Here is a 27,190-nt window from a genome sequence, read left to right as displayed (position 1 = left end):
TCCCTCTCCTCCCTGCTGGAGCGACCACCACAGAACAGTGACTGTGACTAGCACCTGTTGTCTCCCTCCTCCCTGCTGCAGTGACCACCACAGAACAGTGACTGTGACTAGCACCTGTTGTCTCCCTCCTCCCTGCTGGAGCGACCACCACAGAACATCAACAGCGTTCATCGCGCTGTCCGTGTCGCTGAAGCTGCAACATATCTACAGCCATTTCTGACTGAAAAGTTCTGTTACCGAAATCCTTTATTTGTTTAGGAAAAACATTCCCTACGCCCTCAACCCTCGCTCTCTTTAGGTGACATGTAAGCATCGCATGCCCGTGACCAAAAGGGCCTGACCTTTAGCATATCATAAATCACATCAATAAATTGGTTATAACGAACTCCAACACCATAACACGTGACAGCAAAAAGGCTGCGGAGGATGTGACAAACTCGAAACGGGGGAATGTTTACTGGTTGCTCAGGAGGTAAAGGGGAAAGTCAGATGTGTGGAAGTAATTTGACTAGTTATGGAAAATACTGCAGACCAAGAAAAGGAGGGTATAGGATCAAGCGCTGTGTGACAAACAGGTGCTGTTAGAATACAGTATATTTTTCCCGGACCATTTGGAACAGTGTAAATAAATAAATTATAACCACATTTCAATGCAATTGCTGACATGGAACGTTTAATTTATAGTTTAGGCTAATTATTAAATAATTAAATAATTCAAGGCTCCATTTGTTATTTCATTTTAAAACAAAAATGCTGGATTGATTCACATCCTGAATGACTCGTATGCTGTGTGATAACATGAACGAATCAATTATTGATTGATACAGTAGCCTATATCCTGTAAGTATTGAAATATAGGCCTAAGTAAGTTACGGTATTAAGACTAAACAAGGATGTGCTCTTAGGCCTACAGCTCCATGGTGGTTATACAAGGCTGCTACACTAAGACTACTAATAATAATGACATCACTTATTATTATTATTATTATTATTATTATTATTATTATTATTATTATTATTATAAATATAAATATTATTATTATTATTATTATTATAAGATGGAGATCTAGATAAAAGGAGGGTATCGGAGCGAGAGCTGCGTGCATACTATGTGACAAACAGGTGCTGTTAGATTACAATATTATATTTCTCACCGTATGGAACAGTGTAAACAACACTAAATACATTATAAGTAGAGAGGCTGTTCTAATGAAAAAAAGAGACTTTATTACAGCAATGCAAAGATTAAAAACAGCCGAATTTGTGAAAGTGCTTTATCCGACGTGGAGCTCTGGGAATCAGGAGAATATTAAACAAACGGTCAACAGAAGCAGAATCTGTCTTATTGCTGTAGATATCTAGTGTATTCGGAAAGTATTCAGACCCCTTGACTTTTTCCACATGTTACGTTACAGAATTATTCTAAAATGGATTAAATGTAAAGAAAAATCTCTTCAATCTACACACAATACCCCATAATGACGAAGTGAAAACATGTTTTTAGAAATGTTTGCTAATGTATTAAAAATAAAAACAGAAATACCTTATTTACATAAGTATTCAGACCCTTTGCTATGAGACTCGAAATTGAGCTAAGGTGCATCCTGTTTCCATTGATCATCCTTGAGATGTTTCTACAACTTGATTGGAGTCCACCTGTGATAAATTAAATTGATTGGACATGATTTGGAAAGGCACACACCTGTCTATATGAGGTCCCACAGTTGACAGTGCATGTCAGAGCAAAAACCAAGCCATGAGGTCGAAGGAATTGTCCGTAGAGCTCCAAAACAGGATTGTGTCAAGGCACAGATCTGGGGAAGGGTACCAAAACATTTCTGCAGCATTGAAGGTCCCAAGAACACAGTGGCATCCATCATTCTATAATGGAAGAAGTTTGGAACCACCAAGACTCTTCGTAGAGGTGGCCGCCCGGCTAAACTGAGCAATCGGGGGAGAAGGGCCTTGGTCAGGGAGGTGACCAAGAACCCGATGGTCACTCTGACAGAGCTCCAGAGTTCCTCTGTGAAGATAGGAGAACCTTCCAGAAGGACAACCATCTCTGCAGCACTCCACCAATCAGGCCTTCATGGTAGAGTGGCAAGACGGAAGCAACTCCTCAGTAAAAGGCACATGACACCCCGCTTGGAGTTTGCCAAAAGGCACCTAAAGGAGTCTCAGACCATGAGAAACAAGAATCTCTGGTCTGATGAAACCAAGATTGAACTCTTTGGCCTGAATACCAAGCGTCACGTCTGGAGGAAACCAGGCACCGCTCATCACCTGGCCAATACCATCCCTTCGGTGAAGCATGGTGGTGGCAGCATCATGCTGTGGGGATGTTTTTCAGCGGCAGGGACTGGGAAACTAGTCAGGATCGCGGGAAAGATGAACGGAGCAAAGTGCAGAGAGATCCTTGATGAAAACCTGCTCCAGAACGCTCAGGACCTCAGACTGGGGCGAAGGTTCACCTTCCAACATGACGACGACCCTAAGCACACAGCCAAAACAACACAAGAGTGGCTTCGGGACAAGTCTTTGAATGTCCTTGAGTGGCCCAGCCAGAGCCCAGACTTGAACCCGATCGAACATCTCTGGAGAGACCTGAAATAGCTGTGCAGCGACGCTCCCCATCCAACCTGACAGAGCTTCAGAGGATCTGCAGAGAAGAACGGGAGAAACTCCCCAAATACAGGTGTGCCAGGCTTGTAGCGTCATACCCAAGAAGACACGAGGCTGTAATCGCTGCCAAAGGTGATTCAACAAAGTACTGAGTAAAGGGTCTGAATACTTATGTAAATGTAATATTTCCATTTTATTTTTAATAAATTAGCAAAAATGTCTAAAAACCTGTTTTTGCTTTGTCATTATGGGGTATTGTGTGTAGATTGATGAGGGGGAAAAAACTATTTCAGAATAAAGCTGTAACGTATCAAAATGTGGAAATGCCAAGGGGTCTGAATACCTTCCGAATGCACTGTATATAAAAGGAGGAAATACAACATGATGCTACAATAAAATAACACGAGACATATAAATCTGTCTACACACAAAGACGCAAGCACACTCTATGCCTAACCCTAACCCTAACCCCAACCCCAACCCTAACCCTAACCCTATGCCTAACCCTAACCCTAACCCAAGCACACACTATGACTAACCCTAACCCTAACCCCTAACCCTAACCCTAACCCTAGCCCTAGCCCTAGCCCTAGCCCTAACCCTAACCCTAACCCTAACCCTAGCCCTAGCCCTAGCCCTAACCCTAACCCTAACCCTAGCCCTAGCCCTAACCCTAACCCTAACCCTAGCCCTAGCCCTAACCCTAGCCCTAACCCTAACCCTAGCCCTAACCCTAACCCTAGCCCTAGCCCTAACCCTAGCCCTAACCCTAACCCTAACCCTAGCCCTAGCCCTAGCCCTAACCCTAACCCAAGCACACACTATGACTAACCCTAACCCTAGCCCTAGCCCTAACCCTAACCCTAGCCCTAGCCCTAGCCCTAACCCTAGCCCTAACCCTAACCCTAACCCTAACCCTAGCCCTAGCCCTAACCCTAACCCTAACCCAAGCACACACTATGACTAACCCTAACCCTAGCCCTAACCCTAACCCTAGCCCTAGCCCTAACCCTAACCCTAACCCTAACCCTAGCCCTAGCCCTAACCCTAGCCCTAACCCTAACCCTAACCCTAACCCTAACCCAAGCCCTAACCCTAACCCTAACCCTAACCCTAACCCTAACCCTAACCCTAGCCCTAACCCTAACCCTAGCCCTAACCCTAACCCTAACCCTAACCCTAGCCCTAACCCTAGCCCTAGCCCTAGCCCTAACCCTAACCCACACTCCCAGCGGATCCAGATGATTTGAATATGCCTCAGACAAGCCTCTGACATTCCCCTTAGTCACAAATATATTTGACCTCAAATCTCCTTGTGTCACTATCCTAGCCAGATAACAATTCAACATATTTAGTATGTTAATGTGATCCCTGAAGGACTTGAATCCACAACCTTTACATTGCTAGTGCCACACTCTTACCAACTGAGTCACACAGGCCACTCATATGAGTGCCTTCAGAAAGTATTCATACCACTTGACTTATTCCACATTTTGTTGTGTTACAGCCTGAATTCAAAATTCAATATATGTTATTCTCAACCATCTACACAAAACATCCAATAATGACATTGTGAAAACATGTTTATAGACATGTTTTCACATTTATTCAAAATGAAATACAGAAATATCTAATTTACATAAGTATTCACACCCCTGAGTCAATACATGTTAGAATCACCTTTGGTAGTGATTACAGCTGTGGGTCTTTCTAGGTAAGTCTCGGTACCGAGTCAATGTGCGGGGTACAGGTTAGTCAAGGTAATTTGTAAAGTGACTATGCATAGATGCCAAGCAGTTGCCATACCAGGCGGTGATGCAACCGGTCAGGATGCTCTCGATGGTGCAGCTGTAAAAAAATTTGAGTATCACGACTGTCTTGGTGTGTTTGGACCATGATAGTTCGTTGGTGATGTGGACACCAAGGAACTTGAAGCTCTCAACCTGCTCCACTACAGCCCCGTCGATGAGAATGGGGGCGCGCTCAGTCCTCTTCTTTTTCCTGTAGTCCACAATCATCTCCTTTGTCTTGATCACGTTGAGGGAGAGGTTGTTATCCTGGCACCACACGGCCAGGTCTCTGACCTCCTCCCTATAGGCTGTCTCGTCGTTGTCGGTGATCAGGCCTACCACTGTTGTGTCGTCGGCAAACGTAATGATGGTGTTGGAGTCGTGCCTGGCCATGCAGTCGTGGGTGAACAGGGAGTACAGGAGGGGACTGAGCACGCACCCCTGAGGGGCCCCCCGTGTTGAGGATCAGCGTGAAAGATGTGTTGTTCCCTACCCTTATCACCTGGGGTTGGTAACAACTGCATTGTTGGTTAAGGGCTTGTTGTATTCGGCGCATGTGACAAATACAAATTGATTTGATATTCAATGTTTGCTTTTTTATTTTTACCCATCTACCAATAGGAGCCCTTCTTTGCGAGGCATTGGAAAACCTCCCTGGTCTCTGTGGTTGAATCTGTATTTGAAATTCATTGTTCGACTGAGGGACCTTACAGATAATTGTATGTGTGGGATACAGAGATGAGGTAGTCATTCAAAAATCATGTTAAACACTATTATTGCTCACAGAGTGAGTCCATGCAACTTTTATATGACTTGTTAAGTGCATTTTTACTCCTGAACTTACTTAGGCTTGCCATAAAGAAGGGGTTGAATACTTACTGACTGAAGACATTTCAGCTTTTCATTTGTAATTAATTTGTTAACATTTTGAAAAACATAATTCCACTTTCACATTATGGCTGTAACACAACAACATGTGGAAAAGGTCACAGCTCCACATACAGTGGGGGAAAAAAGTATTTAGTCAGCCACCAATTGTGCAAGTTCTCCCACTTAAAAATATGAGAGAGGCCTGTAATTTTCATCATAGGTACACGTCAACTATGACAGACAAAATGAGAAGAAAAAAATCCAGTAAATCACATTGTAGGATTTTTAATGAATTTATTTGCAGATTATGGTGGAAAATAAGTATTTGGTCAATAACAAAAGTTTCTCAATACTTTGTTATATACCCTTTGTTGGCAATGACACAGGTCAAACGTTTTCTGTAAGTCTTCACAAGGTTTTCACACACTGTTGCTGGTATTTTGGCCCATTCCTCCATGCAGATCTCCTCTAGAGCAGTGATGTTTTGGGGCTGTCGCTGGGCAACACGGACTTTCAACTCCCTCCAAAGATTTTCTATGGGGTTGAGATCTGGAGACTGGCTAGGCCACTCCAGAACCTTGAAATGCTTCTTACGAAGCCACTCCTTCGTTGCCCGGGCGGTGTGTTTGGGATCATTGTCATGCTGAAAGACCCAGCCATGTTTCATCTTCAATGCCCTTGCTGATGGAAGGAGGTTTTCACTCAAAATCTCACGATACATGGCCCCATTCATTCTTTCCTTTACACGGATCAGTCGTCCTGGTCCCTTTGCAGAAAAACAGCCCCAAAGCATGATGTTTCCACCCCCATGCTTCACAGTAGGTATGGTGTTCTTTGGATGCAACTCAGCATTCTTTGTCCTCCAAACACGACGAGTTGAGTTTTTACCAAAAGGTTCTATTTTGGTTTCATCTGACCATATGACATTCTCCCAATCCTCTTCTGGATCATCCAAATGCACTCTAGCAAACTTCAGACGGGCCTGGACATGTACTGGCTTAAGCAGGGGGACACGTCTGGCACTGCAGGATTTGAGTCCCTGGCGGCGTAGTGTGTTACTGATGGTAGGCTTTGTTACTTTGGTCCCAGCTCTCTGCAGGTCATTCACTAGGTCCCCCCGTGTGGTTCTGGGATTTTTGCTCACCGTTCTTGTGATCATTTTGACCCCACGGGGTGAGAACTTGCGTGGAGCCCCAGATCGAGGGAGATTATCAGTGGTCTTGTATGTCTTCCATTTCCTAATAATTGCTCCCACAGTTGATTTCTTCAAACCAAGCTGCTTACCTATTGCAGATTCAGTCTTCCCAGCCTGGTGCAGGTCTACAATTTTGTTTCTGGTGTCCTTTGACAGCTCTTTGGTCTTGGCCATAGTGGAGTTTGGAGTGTGACTGTTTGAGGTTGTGGACAGGTGTCTTTTATACTGATAACAAGTTCAAACAGATGCCATTAATACAGGTAACGAGTGGAGGACAGAGGAGCCTCTTAAAGAAGAAGTTACAGGTCTGTGAGAGCCAGAAATCTTGCTTGTTTGTAGGTGACCAAATACTTATTTTCCACCATAATTTGCAAATAAATTCATAAAAAATCCTACAATGTGATTTTCTGGAGAAAAAAAATCTCAATTTGTCTGTCATAGTTGACGTGTACCTATGATGAAAATTACAGGCCTCTCTCATCTTTTTAAGTGGGAGAACTTGCACAATTGGTGGCTGACTAAATACTTTTTTCCCCCCACTGTATATACCTAGTAGTCTTTCTCTCTCTATTGTTGCTTCATTCCTTCATCGCTTTCAACAGTTACATTAAATACGTTTAGAACCCCATATAGGACTACCACACAGGTCCACAGAACCCCATATAGGACTACCACACAGGTCCACAGAACCCCATATAGGACTACCACACAGGTCCACAGAACCCCATATAGGACTACCATACAGGTCCACAGAACCCCATATAGGACTACCACACATGTCCACAGAACCCCATATAGGACTACCATACAGGTCCACAGAACCCCATATAGGACTACCATACAGGTCCACAGAACCCCATATAGGACTACCATACAGGTCCACAGAACCCCATATAGGACTACCATACAGGTCCACAGAACCCCATATAGGACTACCATACAGGTCCACAGAACCCCATATAGGACTACCATACAGGTCCACAGAACCCCATATAGGACTACCATACAGGTCCACAGAACCCCATATAGGACTACCATACAGGTCCACAGAACCCCATATAGGACTACCATACAGGTCCACAGAACCCCATATAGGACTACCATACAGGTCCACAGAACCCCATATAGGACTACCATACAGGTCCACAGAACCCCATATAGGACTACCACACAGGTCCACAGAACCCCATATAAGACTACCACACAGGTCCACAGAACCCCATATAGGACTACCATACAGGTCCACAGAACCCCATATAGGACTACTGTAATGTAACTATTAGGTTTACCAGCAGACAGCAGCAGGATTCTCCAGGCAGTAAAGCCGGTGCCAACACGACCCTTAGCTGGTATCCCTGACATGACCCTCAGCCCCCTGTTATCAGGTCCACAGAACCCCATATAGGACTACCATACAGGTCCACAGAACCCCATATAGGACTACCACAGGTATCCCTGACATGAACCTCAGCCCCCTGTTATCAGGTCCACAGAACCCCATATAGGACTACCATACAGGTCCACAGAACCCCATATAGGACTACCACAGGTATCCCTGACATGACCCTCAGCCCCCTGTTATCAGGTCCACAGAACCCCATATAGGACTACCACAGGTATCCCTGACATGACCCTCAGCCCCCTGTTATCAGGTCCACAGAACCCCATATAGGACTACCACAGGTATCCCTGACATGACCCTCAGCCCCCTGTTATCAGGTCCACAGAACCCCATATAGGACTACCACAGGTATCCCTGACATTAACCTCAGCCCCCTGTTATCAGGTCCATAGAACCCCATATAGGACTATAATAATAATAATAATATGCCATTTAGCAGACGCTTTTATCCAAAGCGACTTACAGTCATGCGTGCATACATTTTTGTGTATGGGTGGTCCCGGGGATCGAACCCACTACCTTGGCGTTACAAGCGCCGTGCTCTAACCAGCTGAGCTACAGAGGACCACATGTATCCCTGACATGAACCTCAGCCCCCTGTTATCAGTGCCAAGGCATTACATACTAGTGTAGATATCAGTGGATGGCCATAACACAACACTGACCTATTCCTCACCAGACCTGGGTTCAAATACTATTTGAAATCATTTCAAGCATTCTGTCTGTGCTTGATTGAGTTTCCTGGTACAAAGGAACCAATATAAATGTCCCAAATGTGCGAACTCCACACAACCGGCACTCCAGGCAGGCTAAAGTAAAACACTACCGAGTATTTTCAATATTTCAAATAGTATTTGAGCCCAGGTCTGGTCTGCTCGGATCATCATAACAGTCCCCGGCCAGGGCTTTCTGACACAGTCATCTGTTTAGGAGATGGACCATTGTTACGATTAGACTCAATTACAATGCTGGATAGATCTGTACATTCAGACCGTTTTTATGGTGATTTTTTTTTTGTGGCAATCTAAATCATTAACAATCAGTCATCTTATAAATACTTAATTAAACAATAAATAAAAGGACATTTCTGGAATCTATTCCAAACCAATCCCTTCCCAGGTATTTTAATGATCTTGATGTACGACCAGGTATGTAAAGTGGGTAGAATGACTCATATTAATGCTAAGGCCACAGGTAAGATCACATGCTGATGAGTAACTATAGTATAGTTATGAATACACATCATTAAACACTCCAGTTCTCTCTCTCTCACACACACACACACACACACACACACACACACACACACACACAGGAGCTAGCAAACCCCTCCCCAGCTTACCGTAAACACACACACACACACACACACATGCTCCCGTCCATTTCTTACCGTATAGAGCCTTGGCGCTCATCTTGCTGTCAGCTCTGGCCAGCCCACTGCAGGAGGAAGAGGAGGAAGAGGAGGAGGAGGGGTTACCAGGGTTACCTTGTCTGGCCTTCATCGCTTCAAACTTTTTCTCCAACTCCTCCTAATATCAGTGTCACAATGTACAACAAACACTATCAATCACGAATCAGTCTCACCATACACACACGGCAGTGTGACATAGTCAGGGAGAGTGTCCAAGCTAGCAGACTGGACAGGACTGGAGGAGATTAGCCTGAGAGAGAGGGGAAGTGTGGGGCACGGTGGAGAGAGAGAGGGAGAGAGGGAGAGAGGGAGGAGAGAGAGAGATGAAGAGAGACTGGAGGGCCATAGGGAGAGAGAGGGAGAGAGGGAGGAGAGAGAGATGAAGAGAGACTGGAGGGCCATAGGGAGAGAGAGGGAGAGAGGGAGGAGAGAGAGATGAAGAGAGACTGGAGGGCCATAGGGAGAGAGAGGGAGAGAGGGAGGAGAGAGACTGGAGGGCCATAGGGAGAGAGAGGGAGAGAGGGAGAGAGGGAGGAGAGAGAGGGAGAGAGAGAGAGAGGGAGAGGGAGAGGGAGAGAGAGAGATGAAGAGAGACTGGAGGGCCATAGGGAGAGGGGGAGGAGAGAGAGAGAGAGATGAAGAGAGACTGGAGGGCCATAGGGGGAGAGAGGGAGGAGAGAGAGGGAGAGAGGGAGGAGAGAGAGAGGGAGGAGAGAGAGAGAGAGAGATGAAGAGAGACTGGAGGGCCATAGGGAGAGAGAGGGAGAGAGGGAGGAGAGAGAGAGAGAGAGATAGAGAGGGGGAGAGAGGGAGGAGAGAGAGAGAGATGAAGAGAGACTGGAGGGCCATAGGGAGAGAGAGGGAGAGTAGGAAGCTGAAGACAGTGACTGGAGCCAGGAACAAGGGAAAGCCAACACCCAACAAAGCTCCTCTGTACACAGATACCTAGTCTACCAGACCCCTAGTCTACCAGACCCCTAGTCTACCAGACCCCTAGTCTACCAGACCCCTAGTCTACCAGATACCTAGTCTACCAGACCCCTAGTCTACCAGACCCCTAGTCTACCAGATACCTAATCTCACAGACTCAGTTAGTGATTTTGTCTTACTGTGTGTTTAACTGTGTATGTATTAGTGATGGGGGGTAAAAATCGATACAGTTACATATCGGGATATAATTTTTTACAATATATCCTATAGTATCGACAATATCGCAATATTATAACTCCAGTATTGTCCCTTCACAGCTTGTTCTCCATCTTTTTTTAAATGGGGAAAGTTCTCAGCACTTGTATTTCCATGACTTTTATTTCCTGTTATTGTGTTCTCTCTTGTCCCTCTGTAACAGACATATGGTGAGCAATATGTTTGGAACATCGAATCGCAATAAAATCACAGTATGGAATCGCAATACATATAGAATCCTGAGAATCACAATGTTGTATTGGGCACCTAAGTATGGAGATAATATAGTATCGTGAGGTCCCTGGCAATTCCCAGCCCTAGTGTGTGTGTGTGTGTGTGTGTGTGTGTGTGTGTGTGTGTGTGTGTGTGTGTGTGTTACTCACTTGGCCTGCCTCATCGGAGGTCCCAGGATACTCATGGTCTAAGACATCCACCTGGAAGACAGAGACAGAGAGGGAGAAGGGTGAGGGAGAGAAAGGGGGGAAAAAGGAGATTACATCAAATGACGTCGTGTTTTTCCCACCAGGGCTCCTCTATACATTATTCATGTTGATTAACAACATGGATTCTACTAGCTCACCTTCTTCTGACTAACAACATGGATTCCAGTAGATCACCGTATTCTGATTAACAACATGGATTCTAGTAGATCACCGTATTCTGATTAACAACATGGATTCTAGTAGCTCACCTTCTTCTGATTAACAACATGGATTCTAGTAGATCACCGTATTCTGATTAACAACATGGATTCTAGTAGCTCACCTTCTTCTGACTAACAACATGGATTCTAGTAGATCATCTTCTTCTGACTAACAACATGGATTCCAGTAGATCACCTTATTCTGACTAACAACATGGATTCTAGTAGCTCACCTTCTTCTCCTTTCCCTCCTTAGTCATTCTACCTCAGAACTCTCACATATACAGTCCAGACAGCATAGTCCTGCATCAGTCCCCATGTGGAGTCACTGTGTTTACTCAACAGCTGCCTGTTGCTGGCGGGAGCATCGGGCATAGCCGCAGGAAGTAGGGGTGCTGAGGGTGCTGCAATACTCATTATACACAGACAGTCCGGTAAACTATTAGCTAACTGTTGTGGAAAGCAAGGGATCAAACTAAAGGGTAGTATAGCCTCTATCAAAGGAAAGGAACAGGAAGAGGATAAAAGTATACATCTGCAATATTTATAATTAAAGGATTGGGCTTCTAAGTAAAGACATCCCTCACTCCCTTTCCTCTCTTCGGACTGGCTGCCACCTCCTACATGACAGTCAAGGCATCCAATCATTGTCATGCAATGTCTAATGTGTGGTACGCATAAGGATGACGACTCAGCTGCAGTAAAGCTACTGTATGTCTCAGCCATATAGCTTCCTGCTTACAACTGTAAAGAACGCCATCACCAGGAACCAGTAAATAATGAGGTCTAATTTAGCTGTTTCATAAAACATAGCAGTAATGTCCAGTATTAGTGGGACATTATATTAGTAATATATTAGTCTAGTCTGGTCCCAGATCTTTTTGTGCTGTATAGCCAAATGAACATAGCAGTTAGCAAGACATTACAAACAGATCTGGGACCAGACTAGACTAATATATTACTAATTACTAACATTAGTCCACCTGTTTTACTTCTAGTTACTACAAGTACCTGCTTCACAAAATGGTATGTTTCACTATGCAGTAACTTAACTCTAGAAGAGGAATCTCTTCACTCCTCCCTTCCTTCTTAATCATCTTTTACCTGAGTTACCTTGTCCCCTCTCCTTTCCTTCCAGCAGCCATGTATCTTTTACCTGAGTTACCTTGTCCCCTCTCCTTTCCTTCAAGCAGCCATGTATCTTTTACCTGAGTTACCTTGTCCCCTCTCCTTTCCTTCAAGCAGCCATGTATCTTTTACCTGAGTTACCTTGTTCCCTCTCCTTTCCTTCAAGCAGCCATGTATCTTTTACCTGAGTTACCTTGTTCCCTCTCCTTTCCTTCAAGCAGCCATGTATCTTTTACCTGAGTTACCTTGTTCCCTCTCCTTTCCTTCAAGCAGCCATGTATCTTTTACCTGAGTTACCTTGTTCCCTCTCCTTTCCTTCAAGCAGCCATGTATCTCCCCAAGCCTGTCTTACTATTAGCTTGTATTAGTCATCAGAGCTGAGAGACCCGGGTGGCTCTGATGCCACAAGCTGGTTACTAGCTGGCTGCTACACGCTGGTTACTAGCTGGCTGCCACACGCTGGTTACTAGCTGGCTGCTACATGCTGGTTACTAGCTGGCTGCTACACGCTGGTTACTAGCTGGCTGCTACACGCTGGTTACTAGCTGGCTGCTACATGCTGGTTACTAGCTGGCTGCTAAACGCTGGTTACTAGCTGGCTGCTACATGCTGGTTACTAGCTGGCTGCTACACGCTGGTTACTAGCTGGCTGCTACACGCTGGTTACTAGCTGGCTGCTACATGCTGGTTACTAGCTGGCTGCTACACGCTGGTTACTAGCTGGCTGCTACACGCTGGTTACTAGCTGGCTGCTACATGCTGGTTACTAGCTGGCAGCCACATGCTCGTTACTAGCTGGCTGCTACATGCTGGTTACTAGCTGGCTGCTACACGCTGGTTACTAGCTGGCTGCTACACGCTCGTTACTAGCTGGCTGCTACATGCTGGTTCCTAGCTGGCTGCTACATGCTGGTTACTAGCTGGCTGTTACACGCTGGTTACTAGCTGGCTGCTACACGCTGGTTACTAGCTGGCTGCTACACGCTGGTTACTAGCTGGCTGCTACATGCTGGTTCCTAGCTGGCTGCTACATGCTGGTTACTAGCTGGCTGTTACACGCTGGTTACTAGCTGGCTGCTACACGCTCGTTACTAGCTGGCTGCTACACGCTGGTTACTAGCTGGCTGCTACACGCTGGTTACTAGCTGGCTGCTACACGCTCGTTACTAGCTGGCTGCTACATGCTGGTTCCTAGCTGGCTGCTACATGCTGGTTACTAGCTGGCTGTTACACGCTGGTTACTAGCTGGCTGTTACACGCTGGTTACTAGCTGGCTGCTACACGCTGGTTACTAGCTGGCTGCCACACGCTGGTTACTAGCTGGCTGCTACACGCTGGTTACTAGCTGGCTGCTACACGCTGGTTACTAGCTGGCTGCTACACGCTGGTTACTAGCTGGCTGCTACACGCTGGTTACTAGCTGGCTGCTACACGCTGGTTACTAGCTGGCTGTTACACGCTGGTTACTAGCTGGCTGCTACACGCTGGTTACTAGCTGGCTGCTACACGCTGGTTACTAGCTGGCTGCTACACGCTGGTTACTAGCTGGCTGCTACACGCTGGTTACTAGCTGGCTGCTACATGCTGGTTACTAGCTGGCTGCTACACGCTGGTTACTAGCTGGCTGCTACACGCTGGTTACTAGCTGGCTGCCACACGCTGGTTACTAGCTGGCTGCTACACGCTGGTTACTAGCTGGCTGCTACACGCTGGTTACTAGCTGGCTGCTACACGCTGGTTACTAGCTGGCTGCTACACGCTGGTTACTAGCTGGCTGCTACACGCTGGTTACTAGCTGGCTGCCACACGCTGGTTACTAGCTGGCTGCCACACGCTGGTTACTAGCTGGCTGCCACACGCTGGTTACTAGCTGGCTGCTACACGCTGGTTACTAGCTGGCTGCTACACGCTGGTTACTAGCTGGCTGCTACACGCTGGTTACAAGCTGGCTGTTACACGCTGGTTACTAGCTGGCTGCTACACGCTGGTTACTAGCTGGCTGCTACACGCTGGTTACTAGCTGGCTGCCACACGCTGGTTACTAGCTGGCTGTTACACGCTGGTTACTAGCTGGCTGCTACACGCTGGTTACTAGCTGGCTGCTACACTCTGGTTACTAACTGGCTGCTACACGCTTGTTACTAGCTGGCTGCTACATGCTGGTTACTAGCTGGCTGCTAGTATTTTAAGTGCTTGACAAAGGTGAATCTGCTCTTCATTTCAAAGCACCATGACGGATCCAAAAGCAGTAGTCAAAGAGTTGATCGGTACTGCTTTGGTGGAGGAGGAAATCCTTCCGGAGAGGGAGGATGATGAAAAGGGTCCTATGGGTGGTAGAGGACACCCGATAGACCTGCAGCTGCGGTAAAACTAAAGGCAAAATGGGAGCAACAGAAATTAGAGCTCAAGCACAGGGAAAGACAAGAGAACGTGAGGAGAGGTTGGAGCAACAGAAATGAGTTGGAGCACAGGGAAAGACAAGAGAACGTGAGGAGAGGTTGGAGCAACAGAAATGAGTTGTAGCACAGGGAAAGACAAGATGAGCGTGAGCAGAGGTTGGAGCAACAGAAATGAGTTGGAGCACAGGGAAAGACAACAAGAACATGAGCATGCCATTCGACTAAGAGAGAAAGCTCTGGAAACACTCCGAATCCAGTCAGGCCGTCCTGCACCCTCAACAGAGTTTGATATTGGTCGGAACAGCCGACTCGTACCATCTTTCAACCAAAAGGAGGTGGATGGTCGGAACAGCCGACTCGTACCATCTTTCAACCAAAAGGAGGTGGATGGTCGGAACAGCCGACTCGTACCATCTTTCAACCAAAAGGAGGTGGATGGTCGGAACAGCCGACTCGTACCATCTTTCAACCAAAAGGAGGTGGATGGTCGGAACAGCCGACTCGTACCATCTTTCAACCAAAAGGAGGTGGATGGTCGGAACAGCCGACTCGTACCATCTTTCAACCAAAAGGAGGTGGATGGTCGGAACAGCCGACTCGTACCATCTTTCAACCAAAAGGAGGTGGATGGTCGGAACAGCCGACTCGTACCATCTTTCAACCAAAAGGAGGTGGATGGTCGGAACAGCCGACTCGTACCATCTTTCAACCAAAAGGAGGTGGATGGTCGGAACAGCCGACTCGTACCATCTTTCAACCAAAAGGAGGTGGATGGTCGGAACAGCCGACTCGTACCATCTTTCAACCAAAAGGAGGTGGATGGTCGGAACAGCCGACTCGTACCATCTTTCAACCAAAAGGAGGTGGATGGTCGGAACAGCCGACTCGTACCATCTTTCAACCAAAAGGAGGTGGATGTAGGGCTGATATATCAAATTCATTCCATTCATTCAAATGTATGTCTTTTGCGCAATATTCCAAATGCCTGCATCACAAGAATCAAGGTTTTGTTACTTTTCGTTTTTTATAAGCATTTACAGTGCATTCGTTCTCATGTTGTATTTTTGGTCTCGTCTGTGTTGTGTGCACCTTCCCATTTACACCACAGATCTGTATATAATGAGGAGATGCTCATGTCTCCGCCCTAACAATGGGAGTCGTTGTCCCAAAGGAGGGAAGGTGGGCGGCAAGCTTAGGTTCAAAATATGCCCATAGAAGTGCACTGACCTTATTTTGGACAGATTTTAGCGCTTTGCCGCTTCCTCTATGGTTTTCATACACGCACCAAGCCCCTCCCCCTGCCTCTCACGCCAACAAAGTTGAACGATCACATCTTCTTCTCTGACAAGCGGTTTCAACTCGCTATTTGCAGTTGAGGTTTGGTCCAACGGAATCGGTCATATGGACACCAAAACACACTGAGACATTATTTTACTGTAATAGAGAAGTTCACTTTTCTAACGATACCCTTTTTATGTCTCAACTACTCAAATTGCGTGCAGAGCAGACATGACACACTACTAAAATGAGATTATCAATTAACATTGATTCTGGAAAATGAATGCAAAGTTTGTCGCGCGCGGCATTGGGGTACCACGTACCGCTAGAAGCATTTTAGCCAAAGTATAGTCTGCGTTTTATAAATGTGCAATAAGCATAAAACACAATTATATAAGGAATTGGCAAGTCGTTCTTATTCTGAGAAATAAGGTAGGCCACTTGATTTCAACATCTGAACAAAGTGGACAGGCTAACGTGCTAACAGGCTAGCATGCTAACAGGCTAACGTGGTTGGACAGGCTAACGTGCTAACAGGCTAACGTGGTTGTGGAAGGCCTATATTTAGCCTAGGCATAACTTCAAAAACCCTGAATTCGTTAGATTATTGCTGACTGATTGAAATGGATTGTATTTGACCTTTAATTGTACAACAAAAGCTTAATTTGAAAAAACGAGATATCGTGAATCGGCTATAAGTTAGAAGGAAATTGAGATGTGATTTTTATCGCCCAGCCCTAGGTGGATGTATATTTTACTCTGTTTGAGCGGATTTGAGCCACATCCCTAAAATGGCCGCGAGAGATATGGTCACTGCTCCTCTAGTGTTCTTGTGGGAAAGGATCAGGAAGTGTACACCACTTTATCTCTTGACCAGAGTTCAGACGATGACACTGTTCAAGCTTCTATGCTTCTGGCTTACGAGTTGGTCCCAGAGGCATATAGACAACAGTTCCGTAAATTACGAAAGACAGAATCAGAAAGCCATGTTGAGTTCGCAAGGGAACAAGCATGTATTTTTGATTGGTGGTGTGGTTCTCAAAAGGTCAAGGACCTTGAGGATTTAAAGACACTCATACTTCTTGAGCAGTTCACTAATTACCTTCATGAAAGGGTTGCTACCTACATTTATGAGCACAAGGATCTCACTGTTGAGAACGCTACAGTTCTGGCAGATGAGTGAGATCCTGTTGAAACTCAAACAGGAAGTACCCGTGCTAAGGACTATTCAACGCTGGTCTGACCAATCAGAATCCACGCTTCAAGATTGTTTTCATCACGTGGACTGGGATATGTTCCGGGTAGCTTCCGAAAATAATTTAGACATATACACTGAAACGGTGACTGAGTTTATCAGGAAGTGTATAGGAGATGTTGTGCCCACTGTGACTATTAAAACCTACCCTAACCGGAAACCGTGGATAGACGGCAGCATTCGTGCAAAACTGAAAGCGCGAACCACCGCATTAAACCATGTCAAGGTGACTGGGAATATGGCAGAATACAAACAGTGTAGCTACTCACTCCGCAAGGCAATTAAACTGGCAAAACATCAGTACAAAAGAAAACCAGCCACGTCGCCGACACCGACGTCTCGCTTCCAGACAAGCTAAACACCTTCTTTACCCGCTTTGAGGATGACACAGTGACACCGACGAGGCCCACTACCAAGGACTGTGGCCTCTCCTTCTCCATGGCCGACGTGAGTAAGCCATTTAAGCATGTTAACCCCCGCAAGGCTGCCGGCCCAGACGGCATCCCTAGCCGCGTCCTCAGAGCATGTGCAGACCAGCTTGCTGGTGTGTTCATGGACATATTCAATCTCTCCCTTTCCCAGTCTGCTGTTCCCACATGCTTCAAGATGGCCACCATTGTTCCTGTACCCAAGAAAGCAAAGGTAACTGAACTAAATGACTATCGCCCCGTAGCACTCACCTCTGTCATCATGAAGTGATTTGAGAGACTAGTCAAGGATCATATCACCTCTACCTTACCTGTCACCCTAGACCCACTTCAACTTGCTTACCGACCCAATAGATCCACAGATGATGCAATCGCCATCACACTGCACACTGCCCTATCCCATCTGGAAAGGAGGAATACCTATGTAAGAATGCTGTTCATTGACTATAGCTCAGCATTCAACACCATAGTACCCTCCAAGCTCATCATTAAGCTCGAGGCCCTGGGTCTGAACCCCGCCCTGTGCAACTGGGTCCTGGACTTCCTGACAGGCCGCCCCCAGGTGGTGAAGGTAGGAAACAACATCTCCACTTCGCTGATCCTCAACACAGGGGCCCCACAAGGGTGCATGCTCAGCCCACTCCTGGACTCCCTGTTCACCCATGACTGCGTGGCCAAGCACGCCTCCAACTCAATCATCAAGTTTGCAGACGACACAACAGTAGTAGGCTTGATTACCAACAATGACGAGACCGCCTACAGGGAGGAGGTGAGGGCTCTGGGAGTGTGGTGCCAGGAAAATAACCTCTCACTCAACAAAACAAAGGAGATGATCGTGGACTTCAGGAAACAGCAGAGGGTGCACCCCCCTATCCACATCGACAGGACCGTAGTGGAGAAGGTGGAAAGCTTCAAGTTCCTTGGCGTACACATCACCGACAAACTGAAATGGTCCACCCACGCAGGCAGTGTGGTGAAAAGGCACAACAGAGCCTCTTCAACCTCAGGAGGCTGAAGAAATTTGGCTTATCACCTACAACCCTCACAAACTTTTACAGATGCACAATTGAGAGCATCTTGTCGGGCTGTATCACCGCCTGGTACGGCAACTACACCGCCCGCAACCGCAGGGCTCTCCAGAGGGTGGTGCGGTCTGCCCAACGCATTACCGGGGGCAAACTACCTGCCCTCCAAGACACATACAGCACCCGATGTCACAGGAAGGCCAAAAAGATCATCAAGGACATCAACCACCCGAGCCACTGCCTGTTCACCCCGCTATCGTCCAGAAGGCGAGGTCAGTACAGGTGCATCAAAGCTGGGACCGAGAGAATGAAAAACAGCTTCTATCTCAAGGCCATCAGACTGTTAAATAGCCATCACTAGCACATTAGAGGCTGCTGCTGCCTATTGAAATCACTGGCCACTTTAAGAAATGGAACACTAGTCACTTTAATAATGTTTACATATCTTGCACTACTCATCTCATATGTATATACTGTATTCTATTCTATAATATTCTACTGTATCTTAGTCCATGCCGCTCTGTCATTGCTTGTCCATATACAGTGAGGGAAAAAAGTATTTGATCCCCTGCTGATTTTGTACGTTTGCCCACTGACAAAGAAATGATCAGTCTATAATTTTAATGGTAGGTTTATTTGAACAGTGAGAGACAGAATAACAACAAAAAAATCCAGAAAAACGCATGTCAAAAATGTTATAAATTGATTTGCATTTTAATGAGGGAAATAAGCTGTATGCTCAGTCCCCTCCTGTACTCCCTGTTCACCCATGACTGCGTGGCCAGGCACGCCTCCAACTCAATCATCAAGTGTGCTGACGACACAACAGTGGTAGGCCTGATCACCAACAACAATGAGACAGCCTATAGGGAGGAGGTGAGGGCCCTGGCGGAGTGGTGCCAGGAAAATAATCTCTCTCTCAATGTCAACAAACGAAGGAGCTGATCGTGGACTTCAGGAGACAGCAGAGGGAGCACGCCCCTATCCACACCGACGGGACCGCAGTGGAGAAGGTGAAAAGTTTCAAGTTTCTCAGTGTACACATCACTGACAATCTGAAATGGTCCACCCACACAGACAGTGTGGTGAAGAAGGCGCAACAGCACCTCTTCAACCTCAGGAGGCTGAAGAAATTTGGCTTGGCACCTAAGACCCTCTCAAACTTTTACAGATGCACCATTGAGAGCATCCTGTTGGGCTGTATCACCGCCTGGTACAGCAACTGCAGGGCTTTCCAGAGGGTGGTGCAACTGCAGGGCTTTCCAGAGGGTGGTGCGGTCTGCCCAACGCATCACCAAGGGCACACGGCCTGCCCTCCAGGACATTTACAGCACCCGGTGTCACAGGAAGGCCAAGAAGATCATCAAGGACCTCAGCCACCCGAGCCACGGCCCGTTCACCCCTCTACCATCCAGAAGTCGAGGTCAGTTCAGCAAGGACCAAGAGACTGAAAAACTGCTTCTATCTCAAGGCCAGCAGACTGTTTAATAGCCATCACTAGCCGGCCCCCGCCCAGTACCCTGCCCTGAACTTAGTCACTGTTACTAGCCGGCTACCACCCGGTACCCTGCCCTGAACTTAGTCACTGTCACTAGTTGGCTACCACCCAGTCACTCTACCCTGCACCTTAGAGGCTACTGCCCTATATACATAGACATGGAACACTGGTCATTTTAATAATGTTTACATACTGTTTCAACCACTTCATATGTATCCTGAACAAAAATATAAAAGCAACATATAAAGTGTTGGTCCCATGTTTCATGAGCTGAAATAAAAGATCGCAGAAATTTACCATACGCACAAAAAGCTTATTTTTTCTCTTACATTTTGTAAACAAATTTGTTTACATCCCTGTTAATTAGCATTTTATCCTTTGCCAAGATAATCCATCCATCTGACACGTGTGGCATATCAAGAAGCTGATTAAACAGCAAGATCATTACACAGGTGCACCTTGTGCTGGGGACAATAAAAGGCCACTCTAAAATGTGCCGTTTTGTCACACAACACAATGCCACAGATGTCTCAAGTTTTGAGGAAGCGTGCAATTGGCATGCTGACAGCACGAATGTCCACCAGTTGCCAGAGAATTTAATGTTAATTTCTGTACCATAAGCCGCCTCCAACATTGTTTTAGAGAATTCGGCCTCACAACCGCAGACCATGTGTAACCATGCCAGCCCAGGACCTCCACATCCGGCTTCATCACCTGTGGGATTGTCTGAGACCAGCCACCCAGACAGCTGATGAAACTGAGGAGTATTTCTGTCTGTAATAAAGCCCTTTTCCCCACAAAATTAGCTGGGCCTGGCTCCCCAGTGGATGGGCCTATGACCCCCCCCCAGTCCCACCCATGGCTGCACCCCTTCCCAGTCATGTGAAGTCCATAGATTAGGGCCTAATTTATTTATTTCAATTGACTTATTTCCTTATATGAACTGTAAATCAGTAAAATCGTTGAAATTGTTGCGTTTATATTTTTGTTCAGTATATAAAGTAGCCTATGCCTACCTGGTAGAATCATGATTATTTGCATCACTCCAGTGGCCATTGGTTTTGAAACTCCATCACAAGTGAGCTACAGACATAGGTGGCGCGTCCAAAAGCTAAGCTTCCCCTAAAGGAAATTGAATTAAATTGCCAAAATCATAGCCTAATTAGCCTACTCCTGTCTATACATAAATAAATACAATAATTCAAAATAGTCTACTACACCAGAAAGCATGATTTGGACACAGAAATTTGCCCAGCCTGGCATATCGCAATATTTCATCATAGTTTGGAAAGAAAATGGCTATTGCTGTAAAGAGAAGACATTGAAAAGACTGTGTTTTTTTATTTTACTATTATTTTTTAAAAACGTTTTACCCCTTTTTTTCCCCAATTCCGTGATATCCAATTCCCACGGGGGGCCAGTATGAAAAATGTATGCACTCACTAATTGGAAGTCGCTCTGGATAAGAGCGTCAGCTAAGTGACTACACTGAACTGTCTTGTCCCATCGCTGCAACTCCCGTACAGACTCGGGAGAGGCAAAGGTCGAGAGCCATGCGTCCTCCAAAACACGACCTGCCAAGCCGCACTGAGTCTTGACACGCTGCCCGATTAACCCGGAAGCCAGCCGCACCAATGTGTCGGGAGGAAACCCCGTACTGCTGGCGACCGACGTCAGCGTGCACTGCGCCCGGCCGCCACAAGGAGTCGCTAGAGCGCGACGGGACAAGGACATCCCGGCCGGCCAAACCCTTCCGCTCACCCGGACAATTGTGCGCCGCCTCATGGGTCTCCCGGTCACGGCCAGCTGCGGCACAGCCCGGGATCGAACCCGGGTCTGTAGTGACGCCTCTAGCACTGCGATGCAGTGCCTTAGACCACTGCACCGTTCAGGAGGCCTAAAGTGTTATATAAAACCCAGCAGCGTTGCAGTTCTTGACGCACCTCAAAACTCTCAACCTAAATGAACAGTATAGCCTATCTTATTGGCACCAGCAGAGAGCATCAGCCATTTCCCCTGCCAGTGTATTCACTCTTTATCATTGTTGGGTCAGTGCCACTTGAATGTTAGTTTTTGGACAATACTTTCCTCCTCCAGGTTAAATTAATGTCATATTGTAGGCTATTTGTGTCTCCCCTTCTCGTAAGCCTATTGTATGGATCAGACAAGGTCGTTTTTATTGATCTGTTTGGACTCTACAAGGTGTCGAAAGCGTTCCACAGGGATGCTGGCCCATGTTGACTCCAATGCTTCCCACTGTTGTGTCAAGTTGGCTGGATGTCCATTGGGTGGTGGACCATTCTTGATACACAAAGGAAACTGTTGAGTGTGGAAAAACCCAGCAGCGTTGCAGTTCTTGACGCAAACCGGTGCACCTGGCACCTACTACCATACACCGTTCAAAGTCACTTAAATGTTTTGTCTTGCCCATTCACCCTCTGAATGGCACAAATAAACAATCCATGTCTCAATTGTCTCAAGGCTTACAAATCCTTATTTAACATGTCTCCTCCCCTCCATCTACACTGTTTGAAGTGGATTTAACAAGTGACATGAATAATGGATCAAAAGCTTTCACCTGGATTCACCTGGTCAGTGTATGTCATGGAAAGAGCAGGTGTTCTTAATGTTTTGTACACTCAGTGTATATTGCTAACATTCAAGATGACAGGTTCTCTATATTGAGACAACTCATATTGCTAATATTCAAGATGACTGGTTCTCTATATTGAGACAACTCATATTGCTAATATTCAAGATGACTGGTTCTCTATATTGAGACAACTCATATTGCTAAAATTCATTTATTAGAGTTGTATTGATACAACTAGCTAGGTCAATTATCAGAGTGGTATTGATACAGCAAGCCAGGTGCATTCTGTAATGGTGTAAACTAAACAGATGAGCTGCAGATAAAAGCCATGTGACCTTTGTCCCCTTTTCTTGAATAGCATTTTAGACCAGATAAAATATACACGGGTTATCTTATTCCAATATAAACAAACAACTCAATTGAACCTGTATTCACTCTGTTGTGACAAAGGTGGGTTTATTGTGTGTGTGTCCTACAACATGGAAAGTGTGTTTGTATAAAGTATGGACAGTTTGTGTATACAGTATTGTGTGTAGACAGTTATAGAAAGTATGTTTGCATGTCCTTGTGACTGTTTTCTCTTTGCATGGGGTCAAGGCCAGGTTAATGTAAAAGCACTTTGTGACAACTGCTGATGTAAAAAGGGCCTTTGTGATCCCACAAAGAAAACAAAATCTATTTTTCTGGCCTAGTTTCATATATCTGAGGATAACTATGTAAGAGAATTCAATAGATTTATGAATAGGCTATGTAATTGACCATTTGTGTACCTTTTTTTAAAATTAGCATTGTTTTAATTTGTTCAGTCAGCAATTTAGTTCTTGCCAAATGCCCTACGTAATCCTTATAAAACAATAACAATAATCATTAAATGAAGATAGTGCCTATCAGGTACTTAGTGGTGCCATAGGTTGCACTTATAATCTATTACTAGGCCTAAATAGGGACAAATGGGTATCACGTCACCCACCGGGCATATCCATTCACGTCACCCACCGGGCATATCCATAGAGAATTACCCATGAACACCAATATGTAAAGTTCATAGGAGCATATCAAATTCGGTGTCAAATGAAAGCTACGAGTATATTTTGGGGAAATGAAGGCATAGATACATTTTTCAACCATTTTCCATCCAGAAGATTAGGCATACGTAAAGGCTTTGATTTCTGGACAAACAGATGGAAAACGGGGTCTTAGAAAACCTCTACCAGAAAAAGTCTTTAAAAAAGGTATCAGAAATACATCAAAACACAATCATGTTGAGGCCAACTAATATCAACACTTGTATTTATTTGGATAAATTGTTTACCTTCTGTAAATTTAACAAATATGGCCTTGTGCTTTGTAACTCCGTTACCAAAAACTCACATATCTTTAAGATAATTTCTAATTTCTCTCCCTCATGAGGAGTGAAAGTTCACAGAAGTAACAAGCAATGGTAGACCTACCAATTAGTTCGTGATTTTACTGATATCAAGTTTGTTTATTAATTATTAGCCAGCATACGTGTCATCACACTCCCTCATCTGATTGGTTGAGCAGGCGGGCCTTCTGACTTTGTGGCTGTGGTATCTAGTGACGACGATGTCATAGCTGACCCCCCGTTCTTTCTGCAGACATCTTTGAATCTTAATCCGGAGCAGATATTTTTGGAAAACGTGGTCGCATAAAAACCTAAGGGAGATTTTACCCTAATTCCACTAACAAAGTTTGCATCTGCACAGTTCTTCCACTAAGTAGTTTTTGTCCATTTGTCAGTGGAAATTGTAAAAAAATAGTCTTTGTGTATAGAGTTGTATGGTTGTTAAACTTAAAAATCAATGTTTTTTGTTTGGCGTACATTTTGAGTCAAAGCGTAATTCCGTTACTGTGTAATTACACACACACACACACACACACACACACACACACACACACACACACACACACACACACTAACGAAGAGATAGCTTTAGACCTGTCAAGTCAAGACCAATAACCTGGACTCACATCATAAACACAATCCTTTGAATAATTAGTCACAATAGTTCCTACATCAACCTTTCAACCATCCCATGAACTAACACAGGAGTGTTCATTTTTGACAACTCTACAATTATAATGCATTTTCTTTTCAGGTTAACTCACTACTAGCCTAAAACTAGCTAAAAAACTAGGCTAATTTCAATGCACAGAGATATCGTGACGAGATCCTGAGGCCCATTGTCGTGCCATACATCCGACGCCATCACCTCATGTTTGAGCATTATAATGCACGGCCCCATGTCGCAAGGATCTATACACAATTCCTGGAAGCTGAAAATCTCCCAGTTCTTCCATGGCCTGCATACTCACCAGACATGTCACCCATTGAGCATGTTTGGGATGCTCTGGATCAACGTGTACGACAGCGTGTTCCAGTTCCCACCAATATCCAGCAACTTTGCACAGCCATTGAAGAGGAGTGGGACAACATTCCACAGGCCACAATCAACAGCCTGATCAACTCTATGCGAAGGATGTGTTGTGCTGCATGAGGCAAATTATGGTCAAACCAGATACTGACTGGTTTTCTGATCTACGCCCCTACCTTTAAAAAAAAAAGTTATCTGTGACAAACAGATGCATATCTGTATTCCCAGTCATGTGAAATCCATAGGTTAGGGCCTAATTTATTTATTTAAATTGACTGATTTCCTTATATGAACTGTAACTCAGTAAAATATTTTTGTTCAGTGTAGAATTCGTAACATACATATCATATGTTTAGCAAATTCGTAACATATCATATGAATTGTAATTCGTAACATATCATATGAAATGGGTGATGGACATCCACAAATTAATACCATACCATATAAAATGTAAGATATCATACTAAAATTGAGTATCTCGGATTTATGTATAGAATAACACGAAATGTTCTGAGACCAGGTTGGTTGAACAGTGCAGAAGTGAACATTTTACATTTTTTTACATTTTATTATTTACCAGACGCTCTTATCCAGAGCGACTTACAGGAGCAATTAGGGTTAAGTGCCTTGCTCAAGGGCACATCGACAGATTTTTCACCTAGTCGGCTCGGGGATTAGAACCAGCGACCTTTCGGTTACTGGCACAACGCTCTTAACCACTAAGCTACCTCCCCTGACAGTTTTTTCTTGTTGTTGTCAAGACCAGTATGTAGGGGATTTCGTTTCAGGCGTTTCTTTTAAGCCTTATGTGTTCGGTTAGGAAGCATAAAAACCTTATCTTTCATATCATCACGAGAAATAATTAAATGGCATCGATTCACACCTTGTGTAGGGTTAGGGTTCCCAGACGGCCATATCTCCATGTTACAGCGCTGGTTTCCAGAAAACAGACGGAAGACAGAGGGGACTGACTACCGGAGCTAATGACTTATCTGCTTCTCAGAACTCCTGGGTGGAAACGGGAGACAGACCCCACAAACCTGTTGTCACTGAAAAACACTGTCGGCTGCAACTCTGTTAAAACCGCTTAAAACACTCATTTAGCGTTTGTGAAATGATGTGTTGATGTTATATGAAAGTACAGGGATTTATGTTTCTAAAACCGTTCCGCAGTTATGAATCGATTCACGTTTAGCTGGAGTATTTGGCTGTTTTGGCTTCCAGAGCCAATTCGCCTTTAAAACAGAACATGTAGCTAAGGTCCTTGGACTATAACGGTAACGTTAGGCTCATTTCGTCCATTATTAGTGTAACATTTGCCCTACATAGCACGCCATAGGGTTATGGTAAAATGCATAACGTCATCTATACCAGAAACATGCACCTGCAATAGACATACAACTCTGGAAAAGATAGAGAAACTAACCAGTCCAATATCACTTGTAAAAAGAGTCAATAGTCTTACCAAGTCAGCGCTGAATCTCACCGCTCTCTCTCTCTCTCTCTCCTCTTCTATTGATGACGAACAAAACGTGTGTTGCCTTTATTTTCTCTCCAAAACACTGAATGGGACCCGAACATCAAGGTGCCATTATTTCACTGCAACAACCAATAAGTATGACTTCAAACGTCTGTATGAATCCACTTTGCTCCGCAAGAGGTGGATAATAACGACCTGATTCTAACCTCCTATGTTGATGCCAGAGGGGATCGGAAGTTGCGGTATTAAAACAAAGTGGTATGTAAATGTGTTTGCTTGTTCTGTCCTCGCTGTTGTTGTAGTGTATCACGGACGGACGACAGCTCCGGTTCAGGCAGCTAGCGCGAGGAGAGCGACAGGTGAGCGCCGGTAACTCAACCTGCGCGAGGGAAGGGGCGGGGCACAGGAAGTCGGGGGCGGGGCATAGCATATTCTAGTGACGTATGTAAACCAAACATGAAGGCTTTTCTTAGGCTGTGTTTGTTGTTTGAATTTAGTTTTGTTTTGCAAATATGCTCTGTATATGGTCAAATCACAACACATTATTAAACCAACATTCTTTGTGGGCAACATTTAAGAAATTAGGGAAAAA

At 45.2% G+C, this 27,190-nt stretch overlaps 1 protein-coding gene across 1 annotated transcript in view; it reads right to left on the bottom strand.

The window, feature by feature from the left end:
• Positions 1–26,969, bottom strand: part of LOC311122833 (epidermal growth factor receptor kinase substrate 8-like protein 2) — a 77,251-nt gene extending 50,282 nt beyond the window's left edge. The window contains exons 1-3 of the mRNA XM_084197148.1: positions 26,584–26,969; positions 10,859–10,909; positions 9,270–9,316 (exon numbers count right to left, since the gene is read on the bottom strand). Coding sequence (XP_084053274.1) covers positions 9,270–9,316; positions 10,859–10,893 — 82 coding nt within the window. The 5' untranslated portion in view covers positions 10,894–10,909; positions 26,584–26,969. The remainder of the gene's footprint in view (positions 1–9,269; positions 9,317–10,858; positions 10,910–26,583) is intronic.
• Between the last annotated feature and the right edge of the window lie 221 nt (positions 26,970–27,190).

This window comes from Coregonus lavaretus, assembly GCF_964263955.1.
Source record: "Coregonus lavaretus genome assembly, contig: HAP1_SCAFFOLD_852, whole genome shotgun sequence".
Classification (NCBI taxonomy): domain Eukaryota; kingdom Metazoa; phylum Chordata; class Actinopteri; order Salmoniformes; family Salmonidae; genus Coregonus; species Coregonus lavaretus.
This window is presented reverse-complemented; position numbering and strand designations above follow the sequence as displayed.